At 44.0% G+C, this 16,558-nt stretch overlaps 1 protein-coding gene across 5 annotated transcripts in view; it reads left to right on the forward strand.

Annotated features, from left to right (window-relative positions):
- LOC137382806 (leukocyte elastase inhibitor-like) overlaps positions 1-16,341 on the forward strand; it is a 43,794-nt gene extending 27,453 nt beyond the window's left edge. For all 5 annotated transcript variants that reach the window (XM_068055242.1, XM_068055262.1, XM_068055252.1 and 2 more), the window contains exons 5-7: positions 611-753; positions 5,644-5,808; positions 14,886-16,341. In XM_068055242.1, the coding sequence (XP_067911343.1) occupies positions 611-753; positions 5,644-5,808; positions 14,886-15,290 (713 nt within the window). In that variant the 3' untranslated portion in view covers positions 15,291-16,341. The remainder of the gene's footprint in view (positions 1-610; positions 754-5,643; positions 5,809-14,885) is intronic.
- The last annotated feature ends 217 nt before the right edge of the window (positions 16,342-16,558 follow it).

The raw sequence follows: 16,558 nt of genomic DNA on the forward strand, positions 1-16,558 counted from the left end.
GCCACCGTGAGTATTAACCCAGTAATGTGCTCCCTGCATGGCACCAGGCCCAACATGGAAACCTGTGCGGGGTTGTTTGTGGTCTCTGAGATGTCCCTCATTCAAAGGCACTCGGGACCTGGCTTTGGGAATAGGTGTGTGGGTGGTCTTCTGGGCGCTCCCTCCCTGTGCAACCCCTCCCGTCATCACTCCCCTCTGGCCTGAGCTGCTCTGTGATCCTGGGCCTCCAGTGGGTGTCATTCTGGCAGCAGCCACCACCTCCTCCCCAGTGGCACTGCTGGCCTCTGGCTGGCAGCTCGGTGGGCTGGGCTTCCGACCCTCGAGGACCTGATCCCAGGGAAGGCCTGCCGGTGACTTCTCAACTGCCTGATAGGCCTGTCAGTATTATGTGCCATTCCAGAGGAGACAACGGGGGTCTCTCGTTGGCTCTCCAGCTGGCAGCTGAGACCCTCATCACCTCCATAAAGTTCCACCAACTGTGTGCTGTCACCTGACCAATACTTCCAGTTCATGATTTTCTATGGCCTTTGCCATTCATTGGTTCTGTTTTCCTTTTTTTTATTGATCCTTGACCTGTTAACGCAAGTGGGTCTTTTTTTTTTCCTTCCAGGCAAGATCAAGAACTTACTAGCTGAAGGAACTGTTGACAACCTCACAAAGCTTGTCCTTGTGAATGCCATTTATTTTAAAGGAAACTGGGACAGGAAATTTGAAGAACAAAATACCAAAGGTGGACAATTCAGAATAAATCAGGTAATGTGGGAGAAACACTGTCAATGATGACCTATCAACAAAGACTCCATGCAAGTCTAGCAGAAGATTCTTCTGCTGAGTACCCAAATTAAATTCCTGTCCTTTTTGGCATAAATTTAGGTATTTGCATGTGTCCTCAGCTGGGTAAATGCATGGAATATGTGACCCATTCATCGTCCTGAAGTGCCTGTTTGTTTTAGTGAGAGAAAGGGTTACAAATTCCAACTCCCTACCACAGAGCACTTTAATGCCCCATAAAGATGTAGCGAGAGTTTGTCATTATGATGCAAGCTTGCATTTATATAGCAACCATTTTGAAGTAGTAAATTTCAAGGCGCAAAGTTTGACGCACAACCTTTCACAGCTTTTCTTAACTCTGCTGGTTTCATAAATGCAGCACAATGACTTTATTTCATGCTGTGATACTGACATAGTGGTTGACCTCAATATATTTTTTTAATGGGATCAAATGAGAAAGTGGCCTTTACAAAATTATTTTTTTTAAATTTTGATGCTCGTCCGTCAAATCCAGGACTAGTTTTAAATCCATCGGTTTAGCCGCTGGCAGTGTTTTACAACTGTTCAGCCGAGAACTAGTCTAATTTTCCTCATTGTAATTTTGTTACATGTATTTAAAGTGAGGTCCAGGTCTTAATAGTGGTGTCTGTAAATGTGAGCTAATCTAAAACTTTGCTACCTGTATCCTAACTCGCAGCAAGTGTGTTCGCCCAGCACCCCTGTGCTTGTTTACCTGCATTGGCTCCTGTTTTAAAATTCTCATCCTTGTTTTCAAGTTGCTCCATGGCTTCAGCCTTTCCCTTCCCTATCTCTAAACTCTACAACCTTCGAGATCTCTCTGTTTCTCTAATTCTGGCCTCTTGTGCATCCTCAATTTTTATTGCTCCACCATTGCCTAGGCTCCAACCTCCTTTCAAAGATGTTCCTTTAAAATATAGCTCTTTAGTCCAAGCTTTTGATCCCCTTGTCCTAGTATCCTAATGTAGCTTGGTGTCGAATTTTGTTTGTTATACATCATCTGAGAAGCACCTTGGGTTGCTTTACTACATTTAAAGGCTTGATTGGTGTTGGGATGGCAAGTGGTAGTTTTTATTAGGCTGTCCGCTTCTGGAGAAGAGGCAAGAAAATCCGGGGCTGCAGCTCAAGGGTTCAAGGCAGCCATTTTGTATCTAAAAGCAGTTTGAACCACATCTGAGATTAGTGTTTCTTCAGGGACAGAGCCCGCAAGTTTAAACACTTGTCCATTAAGGTTACTCAGCAGGTCCGGCAGCATCTGTGACGAGAGAAGCAGAGTTAACGTTTCAGGTCAATGACCCTCCATTAGAATGGGAAGGATCACTGACCTGAAATGTTAACTCTGCTTCTCTCTCCACAGATGCTGCCAGACCTGCTGAGTATTTCCAGAGTTGTTTATTTCAGATTTCCAGCATCTGCAATATTTTTTGCTTTTGTTCCATTTGAGGTTATCTGTCCTCCAGCAAGAGGAACGCAAGTGAAGGGGAGAAGGCCCACAAAGGGCATGAACCCGGCCCATGGAAAAGGCTGTTTTGGTGGGGATTGCTTCCTCGCCTTCATTTAAAGAATGTCTAAAACCTGGGTTACTTGCCATGTGATCTTTAAGAATGATCGCCAGTGGGAGCTTTGGAAATTGCTAAGTGTTTCCGACTGACCAGAGTTGATTTTTTTTTTTTCCAGAAGGGATTGTAATGACTAGAATCATTTGGCAGTAAGCTTAGATCTTGGAGAACTCGTGGTCTCCTGTATGTGCTGGTCTGTAGCTGTCACAACTCCAGTTGTTGCTTGTTGTGATTGAAGTAGTGTTTTTGAGCATTGCTGATTAGTTTTTGTAATCTCTTTTGGGTAGTGAGTATGGACTCGAGGCTGCCTATTTTGCAGTTGCCCTGTCCCTCTTCCTGAAAGTGGAATAAGGAAGACAATATAGATCCCATTGGTTTCCAAGGCCTAGTTCACAAAGATTAATTTTTTTAACATAAACGTGATGCTGTAAAAATTGTTGAACGTGTTTACAGAACTATTTTTTTTTAAGGAAAACAGCCATTCCATAAATCTTCCCTTCAGACTGCTGACTCACCTTTTGGCCTCTAATGACTGGATTGGCTGCAGTCTGGCCCACAGCCTCTTTTTCTCTGAAATGTTCTTTTACTGCCAGCAGTTACTGGGTAGTAAGTAAGATTACTAACCATCCAGAATTGCCCTGGAGTCTCCAGGAATTATTAATCTCCTCAACTCTACTGCGAGCAGTCAGGGGAAATTTTTTTTTTTTTTTTTGGGGCATTCAAAACGGCAATCAGTTTATCATTGTTGATGAGCGGTGCAGAATCTGAACCAGGGAGTATCATAATAGTGAATTCAATGTCAAATCGGGTACAGAAAGCACCCAAAATGAAGAGAAAGTAAGATTTGATAGAGATGCAAGACAAAAATATTAAATCTCCTCCAACAATTAAAATCTGAAGGATTGAGACTCTACACTTGTCAAGTCAATTTTCAGTGCCAGAGGGGTTGTTTAGCAGTACTTCCCACATCATAAAAAGGGTATTTGCACTGAAATTGACAAGCCCTAACTTTTTTCTGTTGAGGTTAGTTTGTATCTTGAGTTGAGTGCAGCAACATCACTCCATTCAATGTATTTGAATGGTGAGTCAGATGGTGAGATACCAGTATTGTGTGGCTTTTGGAGGAGCAGGGTATCTCTGACAGCAACTTCCAGGTTGCTGTGTTTAACTGTACATGTGCAGTTATCAGAAGTTGCCCTCTAATTTACACTTTAATACTTTAATAACTGAACACTATTGACTTCACCACCATTTTATTTCTACTGCAAAATCTGGCGTAATGGGTACATATTCAAATTGGAAAGAATTTACCAGTAGTGTCTCCCAAGGACCTGTGCAGTAGTGCCAATTATTCCCTATATATTGATTTTAATAACTTGGATAGCACCAAAGAGAGCCCTATGTCCAATTTTGCTGATGACATAACAATTGGCTGTACAGTAAGTAGGGAGCATAAAATTGCAAAGAGACATTGATAGATTAAGTAGGCAAAACTGTGGCAGATGGATTTCAATGCAAGTAAGTGTGAGGTCAATCATTTTGGACCAAAAGAAAAGATAAAACCTAGTACTTTGTAAATGGTGACAGGCTAGGAACAGTAGAGGAACAAAATGATTTAAGAGTCCATGTACATGGGTCCCTAAAATGTAATGACAAGTACAAAAAAAAAATCTAAGGCTTATGGAATATTGGCGGTTGTATCTAGTGGGCTAGAATATAGAGGGGAGGGTGTTTTTGTTACTGCTATACAAAGCCCTGGTTAGACCATGTCTGAGGCACTCTGGGCAAATCACTTTATAAAAAAAAAGATTGATCTTTTGAAGGAGTGCAGTGCAGATTCACCAGATTATTACCAGGTTACAAAGGTTACATGAACTAGGCTACATTACAACAGTGACTACACTTCAAAAGTACTTCCTTGCTTGTAAAGTGTTTTTGGGACATCCTGAAAGGCGCTATATAAATGCAAGTCCTTTTATAGACTTGTATTCCCTGGAATATAAAAGGTTTAAAGGTGATTTGATTGCTGTTTAGAATTTGAAAGGTTAGATAGAGGAAACTCTTCCTGCTGGTCGAATTGGAGGGGGTGGGGGGTGGTGGAGAGGGCACGGGCAGAGTCCAGGACATGGGGACTTAACCTTAAAATCAGAGTCTGGTTACTCAGAGAAGTTAAGAAACACTTCTTCGTGCAAAAGGTGGTGGAAGTCCCTCCTACAAAGTGAGCTAGGCTAGCATCTACTGCAATCAATTTTAAAATCTGAGATTATTCAACTTTTTCTAGTTGAGGGCAGTAATGGATATGGAGACAGGGTGGATGGTGTTAGGATACAGAGTAGCCCGTGGTCTCATTGAATGGCGCAGTAGACTCAAGGGGCTGAATGGTTGGCCACTCCTGTTCTATGTTTACTAATTTGGGATTTCCAACTCTTCGTTACTACATTTCAAAAAGATTAAAACTTGATCTTCAAGATATCTACTAACTTGTAGGGGCCTGAATTTGCTGGGCATCTTAGTGTCTGCCATTAGTAAACTTGCCCCTGCAGCCTTCAGCAGCAGAAAAACAATTGCCCACAAAGTTGCTGATACTCAGATAGTGAGGAGAAACTGGTGTTTGGGACCTGTGTGGACAGGGCAACCAGCAATATATCTCCTTAACTAATGAGATTTAACTACGGGGTGGGGGGGGGAAATAAACACAGGACAAACAGAGAAAAGTGATTGCCAGGTCATACAGGAAAGTAAATAGTCATGTAGGCATCCTTCAGAACAGAATTACAGGAAACCTGAAAAATGGCATCAGTCTTTCTTCTATGTTTCCTTGATCATATAAACCCCAATATGTGATAAATGTATATCTAGTTGGCTATAAAATGCACATGGAATTTAGTCCATTACATTCCTGAGGTTTACATTGGCTGAATTTTGTCAATAATTTCATCTAATATTATGGGCAATGTTCCCTTTAACTTTTCTCTGTGGTTGGCTTGAAGGCTTTGAGTGGCACATGGCCACGTCTCCATACATCTTAAAGGGAGTGTTGTGCACTGTCTGTTCCCTGTGTTGCACATTTCTGATTGCTACACCGCTTTAGTGGGAGCATTGGTCGTGGCTACCCTTTACAACCACTAACATTGAGAAGTGATAAAATGCTAAGGGTAGCTGAGAAGATTTTTTTTTTGTCGGTGAAAGGAAGCTTTATTTTGTAATGCTAAATCTCCTCCACTTGAAATTATTTTGTGTATGCTTGGGTAGATGGTGCTCTCCAGCTTTGTTAATAGGCTCTCTTTACTTGCAGAATGAAACTAAACCAGTGCAAATGATGCGTCAAAAAGCCAAGTTTAATATGACTTACATTCATGAAGTTGCAACCAGGGTACTTGAGCTCCCCTATGTTCAGAGTGAGCTGAGTATGATCATCCTGTTGCCAGATATGAAAGACGACTCCAGCGGGCTGGAAAAAGTAAGTTGGAAGCTTTTAACCTGAAACATTACCTCCAGTTAGTCAAAGGAAAAAACAGTTGAGGGGAAAAAGACATTCAGTTCCCCTTGCCCAAGAAATGAATCCACATAATTAACTCCAAACTTCTAACTAAATGGCAGTAAAATTCAGCCAGATAATCTATTAGAATGGTTTACAATCTGTTAGTTATTTGTGTCTTGCTTGAACCGATTTTTTTTTTTTTGATATTGCAGATTGGGCCAGAATTTATGGGTTTTGGGGTGGGGGGTCCAATAAAATATCGACAGAAGGCAGCAGATGGAGTGCCCATTGCCAGGTGACTTTTGTCCAAGGTGGGAAAGGCTGAAGACAGCCTTTCCACCCAGAGGCCAATTTGAGACCTTGAAGTGGTCAATTAATGGCAGTTATTGAGTTTTTCGAGAAGGTGACCAAACAGGTGGATGAGGGTAAAGCCGTGGATGTGGTGTATATGGATTTCAGTAAGGCGTTTGATAAGGTTCCCCACAGTAGGCTATTGCAGAAAATACGGAAGTATGGGGTTGAAGGTGATTTAGAGCTTTGGATCAGAAATTGGCTAGCTGAAAGAAGACAGAGGGTGGTGGTTGATGGCAAATGTTCATCCTGGAGTTTAGTTACTAGTGGTGTACCGCAAGGTTCTGTTTTGGGGCCACTGCTGTTTGTCATTTTTATAAACGACCTGGATGAGGGTGTAGAAGGGTGGGTTAGTAAATTTGCAGATGACACGAAGGTCGGTGGAGTTGTGGATAGTGTCGAAGGGTGTTGTAGGGTACAGAGGGACATAGATAGGCTGCAGAGCTGGGCTGAGAGATGGCAAATGGAGTTTAATGCGGAGAAGTGTGAGGTGATTCACTTTGGAAGGAGTAACAGCAATGCAGAGTACTGGGCTAATGGGAAGATTCTTGGTAGTGTAGATGAGCAGAGAGATCTTGGTATCCAGGTACATAAATCCCTGAAAGTTGCTACCCAGGTTAATAGGGCTGTTAAGAAGGCATATGGTGTGTTAGCCTTTATTAGTAGGGGGATCGAGTTTCAGAGCCACGGGGTCATGATGCAGCTGTACAAAACTCTGGTGAGGCCGCACCTGGAGTATTGCGTGCAGTTCTGGTCACCGCATTATAGGAAGGATGTCGAAGCTTTGGAAAGGGTGCAGAGGAGATTTACTAGGATGTTGCCTGGTATGGAAGGAAGGTCTTACGAGGAAAGGCTGAGGGACTTGGGGTTGTTTTCGTTAGAGAGAAGGAGGAGGAGAGGTGACTTAATAGAGACATACAAGATAATCAGAGGGTTAGATAGGGTGGATAGTGAGTCTTTTTCCTCGGATGAGGATGGCAAACACGAGGGGACATAGCTTTAAGTTGAGGGGTGAAAGATATAGGACAGATGTCAGAGGTAGTTTCTTTACGCAGAGAGTAGTAGGGGTGTGGAACGCCCTGCCTGCAACAGTAGTAGACTCGCCAACTTTAAGGGCATTTAAGTGGTCATTGGATAGACATATGGATGTAAATGGAATAGTGTAGGTCAGTTGATCGGCGCAACATCGAGGGCCGAAGGGCCTGTACTGCGCTGTAATATTCTAAAAAAAAAAAAAAGTTAAGGGCCTCTTCCTGCTGGCATTCTGTGGCAGGGGGCCTCTGCCATGTGGGGAGGTTGCTCAGTAAAGGATGCCCTCCCTGGGGGCTCAGGGTGGGTGGGGGTGATTCATGGACAATCTGTGGCCCATGGAGGGTCCCCAACTGCAAAGGCTGCCCCTCCACAAATGCTCCCCCTACCTTCAATGGCCACCCACCTCCACCCCCTGCCAGACTGGCCCCAGAACCCTGCCACACTTACTTGGGATTCGGGGCTCCTATGACTTTGTTGTACTGGCAGTGGCCACTGCTCCTGGTGGTGCTGCTGATTATTACTGAGCTGCTGACCCTTTGGCTGGCACCTCCTGGGAGGTGGAATCCCAGGGGCAGGCAGCATGGCACTAGGCAGTTAATTGCCTGGGCGCCATTTAAATGGAGCTGGGGGTGTCTCCAAAGGGCCAAGGCAGGGTTCTCCTCACCTTAGGCCTGGCGTCGGGACCCCCCACCAAGTCCATAAAATTCAGCCAATAATATGCTTGCGTTCAAATCCACGTGTTATCACTTGGGTGACTTGCTCAGTGGTTTTGCGTTTTTAAATGGGTTTGCATTGCTGTCGGCTAGCTAGTGCAGGTTGACACAGAATGCTCTCCTGTGTGGCCTTTTGACCAGCCAACAATTGGTTCTCTACCCTTCTATCAAAACATCTGGAGAAATGGAGGCAACATTTAGATCTTTTTTGGCAAGTGTAAAGGTTTTGGGAAATAATTATTGAATATAAAATATCTCCTGTGTGGTAAAAGTCTGTATTACAAATGGAGTGTGTGCTCCAATTTTTAAAAAGATGCAGAGACCTCCAAGTCAATTTTTTCTGGAGCATGAGAATGTGCTAGCTAGTCCAACACTGACCGGTATTCATATGTCAACATCTTCCAGTGCGAAGTTACTCCTGCCCTACACCTTGATTTGAAGATTAACACCTTTTTCCAAGTAAAATTTACTCTGATTATTACTGGGCTAGTAACAGAGTCAAACACTAAACCTTAAACCTTTTTTCATCTATTGAATAGTTTCGGATAGGTGAATGGGGATGATGTAACACTGCTAATAACATCTCTGTCCTAGTCAGTGATCTGTTGCAAATGTGGTACTTGAATTTATTGTGTTTAGTCTTTGACTGTATTCCATAAATTACCTTCAGTGGGAGGAAATAGTGGTTCCCAGGGATCTGCTGAGATTTGACTTGGATGAAGGAATGGAGTTGTCTATCCAAGTTTGTAGTTGATACCAAGTAAGAGGCTTAAGGAGCTGCGTAGATGGGAGCTGGAGGTTACAAAGGGGTATAGACATAATGGGCTGAATTTTATTCTGGCACTGTGCTTCGCGGTGGTGCCTTCAAACTCCGCAGAATGCCCGCATTCAGCGGTGGCTGCTGAGCTCCAGCGATATTATGTGTGGGGTCTCATTAGCATCACTGCACCAAGCCAACCACCCCCCCCCCCCCCCCCCCTGCCCTCCCAATATTACGTCGGGAGAAGCAGCACATCCGCTGCAGTGAGGAACCTTTTGACAGCTGTGCAGCAGGTGCTGGGGTCCTATTTTAAAATGCCCCAGCATCTGCTTCCTGACAGCTGTCAAAGAAATACTTGCTTCACTGTTGGAGTGGGGTGGCTGTCAATCTGGCAGCAAAGCAAAGTGCTGGGGAAACTCGGCAGGTCAGGCAGCATCTGTGGGGAGAGAAGCAGAGTTAACGTTTCAGGTCTCTGATCAAGTTCAGACCTGAAACGTTAACTCTGCTTCTCTCTCCACAGATGCTGCCTGACCTGCTGAGTTTCCCCAGCACTTTCTGCTTTGCTGCCACATCCTTACCCTGCTGTGTCCCAGTGTCTTGTGAAGTTTTGATCCTCTTCCACTCAAGTGTTACATTGCTTCTTGTAGGCGTGCTTCACCTGGGTGAATAATCTTAATTTTGCACATTCCAGGACGTGAGACTTAAATGTACCATAAAAGGCAAATACACAACAGAAATAAAACCATAATTGAAGAATATTTACATACTCTGGGCTTCTAATCATCTGACTGTGAAAAGCTGCAGATTAATATGAATTTGGAATCTGTTCATTTCTCTGCCAACTGTTACATGAAAATACATGTAACTGCAACTAAACAGTCTTTGTTAAACAGGAAAATATGTTCACATGGATGATAGTAGTATGAAGGATATGTAGGTAGTTTGATCCTAGAGTAGGTTAAAGGTTCAGCACAACATTGTGGGCTGAAGGGCCTGTACTGTTCTATGTTCTATTCTAGCTGCATTGCCAACTAGAAATATTACATTATGATCAGCTGCTGCAGAAGCAAAGTGTAAATTAACAAGTGTCGATGTGTAATAATTGAAAAACCATGACAACAGCACAGATTTCCTCACTAGTCCTGCATTGGTTTTCAAACATGTGCAAGACAAACCTTGCTGCCAGAAGTTAGAGCAGTTACACGGTGGAGTCACCTTTTGCATTTAAAGAACCACACCAAAAGTCGAGGATGGCAGGGGGGGTACTCTAGGGTGACCCCACAGTTGAGCAAAGCCTCCCTGCTCGCTCTCCTCCAGACTGTGTGCAGGCAAGGCAGGAGGTCCTTTTTCACCAGCGACGGAAAGAGGTCCTCCCGCCTGAACAAGGCAGTCTGGCTGGAGATGGCAGAGGAGGTGAGTCGCCGTGGGGCCATCTGGCGTCAAAGAGTCCAATGCCGGAAGGGGATGACCAAGCATTTCCCCCCCCCCGCCCCCAATCAGCCGGGGCCCTCTAGGCCTCGTGTATAAGGTACGAGTGCCAAAGTCATCCACAGCCAAAGGGCAGTCGAATCAGCAGCCTCCCTCCAGTCAGGCTGCTAGTGCAGGGGTTGCACTGAGAAGGGGCACTCTCAAGCATTTACAGAGAACACACTGACACAAATGGGAATGCACGGGTGTCACAGCAATGTAAATACGTCTTTCACTAAATGTTCTTCAACATGTGTGTCCTTTTTTGTGAATAATGTGTGCCAGCATGTAGCGACAATGTCACATCCCTTTGCACCATTGCCCCTTCAGGAGAGCCAACATATGCAATGACAGCATTGCCATGCCACCGTTACTCATGAGCATCTTCATGGATGCAGTGACATGGACATTGGCTCAGTCAGCTGCTGCCTCTAATGGTTTAAACAGGGATGCTGCAGATGTGGACTGGCTCACAGCAGGTGAGCGAGGGTAATGTGTGGCTTGCAGAGCTCATGTCGGTTCCCATGGAGCAGATAGCCTTTCTTTTATTTTTTCCCACGACTCAACCTCCTACCTTTTGTATGATGAGCCACTTCCATACATCCCTAGCTCACTGCTAGCCCTGCGTGCAGAGCCTGGGTGCCATCTGCCCTCCCATGCATCTTTCATGTTGTAGATCTTCAGTGTCCTCATAGTCTGAGGAGAAATCCTGTTGACTGTCCTCATCATGCCAGGCCTGGCCCATATTGGGTGCGTAATTGTGCAGAGCACAGTGAGCAGCAAAGAAAGGAGCTGGCCTTTTTGGCCTGTAGTCCAGGGCTTCACCCTAGCCATCGAGGCATTGGAAGCGCTCTTTCAGCATGCTGATCACCTGCTCAATAATGGCTGGCATTGTATCTCCTCTGCAGCAGTGATAGGGTCTCACTGGTGTCGGGAGCCAAGGCTGCAAGGGATAGCCCTTGTCTCCAAGAAGCCAGCCAGTTCAGTGAACAGTGGTGGCAGATGGGACTGGCGCAGGGCATGGGCGTCATGGCAGCTGCCTGAGATGCAGGCACAGATTTACATGAAGCATCCGCAGTGATCACATACCAGCTTCAACTAGATTGAGAGGATTCCTTTAATGGTGCTGTCTGTAGGTGGTAGCCTGGTGGGAGGCCTGATGGCCACATGGGTGCAGTCTATGAAGATTAAAACCTATGGTTCTCCAGCAATGATGCTGAAACCGATGGCCCTCTGGGCCTGGCTGAGTCAATCCCGAAGCGGACATACTCACTGGCCCTCTGGTGCAGGAAATTGGTGACCTCACTGATGCAGCGGTGCACTACTGACTGTGACCCCACAAAGTCCTCCGATGGGCACCTGAAAAGCTGCATGGGTGTCTAGCTTGAGAACCGTTACCACGAAGGACCGCAGGCATAGGATGTCCACCAAAGCCCATGGGCTGCAGGTCATCTTTGAACAGGGCACAGAGATGTGTCACCACCCTCTGTACACTGGTGCTCTGACATCCAATGACATGCTATGTGGGGCCTGTTGATGCACGGCGACGGTAATGGCGAGCTCTCCTTGGGGGCTGCTGCTCCCGACTGGGAGCCTGCATGTAGACTGCATCTACCTGTTGATTTTGGCTCCAGAAGTGGATCTCACAATGTAGGATGAGCCACACCCATTTCCAGGTGAAGTTGAACCCATCATTATTTCAAAGGTTCCTAACAGGGCAGGGATCAATGTTGATGGGTACATCAGGTGCTTTCATGGATCAACTATGCATGGCATTGTAAAGACCGCCTTGGGTCTGCAAATGAAACCCCGCCCCAAGCCCGACACGACCCAGTTTCTTTTTTCCCGTGCCTGACCTGACCCACCCACCGGAATATAATCCTCTTTATTAAAGAGGTTGTGCTCTACCTTGGATGGATTCGCTCACTGCAGACTAGTGCAGAGTGTCTCCCGCCTTGACATCCTGGCTCAGTGTGTGACCCGGAAGAGCGATCCGAATCCAGTGCATGTCGGGTTCGGGTCAGGTACCCATGCTCTATGGCATTGCCCATCTTGGCCAACACTGAGTGGCACAATATGACCACATCAAGATCCTACCAGCTGCATCAGTTGCCCCCACCATCCATATAACCTTAATGCTGTTGCCCTTTCTGGCACCCTCCCCACACACAGTGACTAGAGTGCAATTGCTCTATCACACACCCACACAAACAAACGCAGAATGTACACTGTTCACGGAGGGACGGTACATAGTAGCTCCCTTCATGCCTACAGAGCTTTCTCTCCAATAATCCCAGACCCCCTTCCTCCTCCCTTCCAGTATCCAGAGTGAGACCCCTGAATAACCATCCCCCCCGCCCCCTCACTTCCTTTTATAGAATGCAGAGTGAGACCCCTGAATATATGACCTTCTGTAGTGGAACCTTCTGCCTCCGATGACCCGCCAGCTTTTCTGATCATGAATGGGACAGCACGTGACTGCTGCCCAGTCAACAAAAAAATCTGGAAGTGTCCATGGGGAGGCGGTGGACTCCATAATCTACAGAGGTAAGTATCGTTTTACATACGGTAATTGGGGTGCCGCCGCTTTGCGACTGGTGGTGGGGGGCCGCACAGAGGTCCCCCGCGCCGGTAATTTGTGGCGGGCCCTTCTCGACATTGCGGATCGAGGCTGGCCTCTCCCCACAGAATTTTACCGGTTGCCATGACCTGCGGCATCGAGGGGCCAGTAAAATTCAGCCCAATAAGTGGGCGAGAAACTATGGCATGCTGTTGAGTGTGCAGTTTGGATCAGAGAAAGAGGAGTCTGCTTATTTCTTGAATAGATTAGGAGTTGTGGAGGAACAATGGAATTTGGGTGTCCATATGTACTAGGGTTGTCCGCTCTGCTTGGAGGTTTGACCATGTGATGGCTAACTGTTACAGCATTTACCTTTTTTTTTAAAAAGTTGGATCCTCTTAGTTGTGTACCTTTGCCCATGCAGCAGTAACCAGAACTAATAGGTCCCCTGTGGAGAAGGGAAATAGAGGGCAGGGAAGAGGAAATACCAGAGGTGGGCTAGCAAGGTCAGGGGGTGGGGGGGGTGGAATGTGGGGGGTGGGTGCAAGAACTAGGGTTGGATAGAACTGATTCCACCAATATAGTAATTCTGAAATTGCATTGATATCTAATAGTAAAACTGGTAACACTCTGATTCCCCTCATAACCACCATAACATAATAACTATCTATAGGTAAATGGTAGGAATAGGTGTAATGCCCCACTATCCTACCTGTAACTAGTAGTAATCCTATACCCTCTTGATATTTGTGCTGCAACCAAAGCTAGAAACACCCTGTACTGCTAGAGCAAGGAGGCATATTCCTTTTTAAATTAGACCGAGGCCATTTGGGAAGAAAGCACTTTGTTCATGCAAATGGTAATGGAAGTTTGAAACTGAGAAAGGCTGCAGCTCCTGAGTCAGTTTAAAAAAAATTTCAAGACTGCAATCTTAATTTCTTTGGAGAAAAGGCTGCTAAATAGAGTTGGGGTATAGATCAGCCATGATCTAATAGAATGTGGCACAGACTTAGTGGTTGAATCATCTGCTCCAGTTCGTCTTGTACAGTTGCTGATGTCATTAGCCAGTCTGCCAGGTCTTTAACCAACATTAGCATGCTTCTTCACTGGGGAGTGAACGTATGTTACATGAAATTGAGCTTTGATTCAATAGAGCTTACTTTTTTAGGGCCAAGTGTTCAAACTTTATCTTCACAGGCTGCTTAAATGCAGCCTCACGAGTCAACAAATTTAAATAAATATTTACATGAATTTGCATATTTGAAGCCCTTGATGGATGAATCAATCCCAAATATTGCTAAGAATGGCACCTTTTTATATAGTCCTGTACAAAAATAAGTTCAAACAGAACACCAGTCACGAAGAAAAACACACTTGCAAATAGCACATCAGTGCCTGGATTGATGGGTTTTATTGTTCAGTTTTTACACTCCAGGGTTGGAGTAAGTCTGGTTTATGGTGACCTAATGGACTTTGGTAGCGTTGTAAGCCTGTGAATATTTAATTTTTTTTTTTTTGTTTCCAAAAATTAAGCCTTTAAAAATAAACCAAGAAGTGCATCCAGTTATTTGAGATTTCAGTAACCACATTTCTGAGCACAATGTGCTGTTTACTTAATTGAGTATACAGCAATAAATTGGCTTTTCAGTAGTTTAAGATATTACTTGTCCAAAGAGACAAAATACTGTCTGAGTGCCCATTCCATTGTCATAGTAATACAGAATTGCTTTAACTTTCCTTTTAACCTCCATATGTTCCTATGAAATTAGTGAACTCTGCTTTAAAAGACATACTTCCACCTCATTTGGCAGGATAGGGTAAACATCTCTTAAACGGCCTACTTCCAATGATCCTGTGATCCCACTGTCCCAATGTACACAGTTGTGTAATGCCATTAAAGCATGAAGGTAGCAATGGAAATCTAAAATGCTGCCATGATGGAAACTGTAGATCAGTAGCCTAGTTTTATTGCCATGTGAGTCGTTCTAGTTTCCCAGCTTACCATCTATTTTATGGGCTGACTAAATCATAACTAATAAGGTTACAGATAACTGGCAACAATTACAGAAATGGAGTAACTCAGATTCTGTATTACTTGGAAGTGCTGTTCTATTTTAAATGCTCTCTATACAGGGTTGATAAAATATGGCTAACAGTTCATTTTTATTCTTAGCTTCAAAATGAACTCACCTTCGATAATTTGATGGATTGGACCAACCCAGACAAGATGGATAATATGGAGGTTAATGTTGTCCTTCCCAAATTCAAGCTGGAGGAGAAATATGACCTTAAATCAACCCTCACCCTTATGGGGATGGGAGATGCTTTTAGTGATTTGCAAGCTAATTTCTCTGGAATGACTGAGAAAAATGATCTGGTTTTGTCACAAGTTGTTCACAAATCCTTTATAGAAGTTAATGAAGAAGGCACAGAAGCTGCTGCTGCCACGGCAGCTATTTTTCTATTGCGATGTGCAATGATGACACCTGACTTTGTGGCTGATCACCCATTCTTGTTCTTCATCAAGCACAACAAAACGCGCAACATTTTGTTTTTTGGAAGGCTCTCCTCTCCTTAAACACAATGCCTCAGCGTGCAGGTATTGCAATGCTGATCAGATCAGATCAATTGGGTAATGTTTACATAAGTGGTTTTCAAAGTGATGTCAACAGAACCTTTTGACTATCTTAACTGATGTCTAGGGTTCTACAGGATACCCACTAGAGTGGAGTTTAATGGCAGTTGAGAAAGATGGGGTAGAATGAAATTCAATGCATATGATAAAACTACAGTAATTTTATTAATTGTTTAATCGATTAATCCAACAGATGAATAGAAATTTTAAAAAAAAAGTCTTACTAGAGAGGGTCAGGTTGCAAATCACATTGTCAAGTTCTTTAAGCTGAAGGGCCTATGGTAGTGAAGGAGAAGGAGTGATCTCTAATACAGAAGTTTGAAAAGCCACTTGTCTAGATATTTTAAAATAAAGTCCTTTTTTGTTCTGTCCATTTATGCAATATAATAGGATAATCTGATCTTAATTTTATTAATATTTGGTTTAATATCACTTTATTCCAAAACTAATTACAACATCTTGATTCATCTAGGCATATGATGAACACTTCTCCCTCCACCCCCATTATAGCGTTTAACTGTTTCGTGAATGACTTGTTACTTTGCTACTGTATCTGATGCCTACTTCATATATTTTGAACAGTTTGTAAACAATTTCTTAAATTTACCCCTTTGTTTTAAAACCAGTTTAGACTGGTGTGCCCTTATCCCACTTGTAATTTTAATTAAAATAGTATTCTGGATTCATTGTTTCCATTCTCTTAACTGTCTTTTGTACACTTCTACGATTACTGCTTCCTTTCCAGACTTAAACTCCAGATATCAGTGATTAATTTTTGAAGTGTAGTGATGTATGTAGGGGAATGAAGTTTTACTGCAAGGAGTGCTCAAAGTTTGAGGAAAATGTGTGAAATTAATACCAAAGTTTTGATTTTTTTGTTTATGTACAGTGCCTTTCTTTAGCCTTAACCTGTATGTTGGAGGCTGCAATTAAAAAAAAAACAGTGACCTATTGTAGTTGATGCTGAAATAAAATGGTTTGCTTTTGCCTCATGTTTTCTTCAGTTGTTCACAACTATTGGATGTTGACAGATCATTGGAAAGAAATGATTAGACGCCCTTTTAAAACATTTTGTCATCACAGTTTTTATTATGACGAGTCCAGAGGCCATCTGCCTTCTGGTTTTTCTAAGGGCAATGATGAGGAGAGGTGGGGTGTTACCGGAGAGGTGGCCTTTGCTGCTAGGAGACCTCCTGGGTCACAGATTGCCG

Source organism: Heterodontus francisci, chromosome 2 (assembly GCF_036365525.1).
Source record: "Heterodontus francisci isolate sHetFra1 chromosome 2, sHetFra1.hap1, whole genome shotgun sequence".
Taxonomy (NCBI): Eukaryota; Metazoa; Chordata; class Chondrichthyes; order Heterodontiformes; family Heterodontidae; genus Heterodontus; species Heterodontus francisci.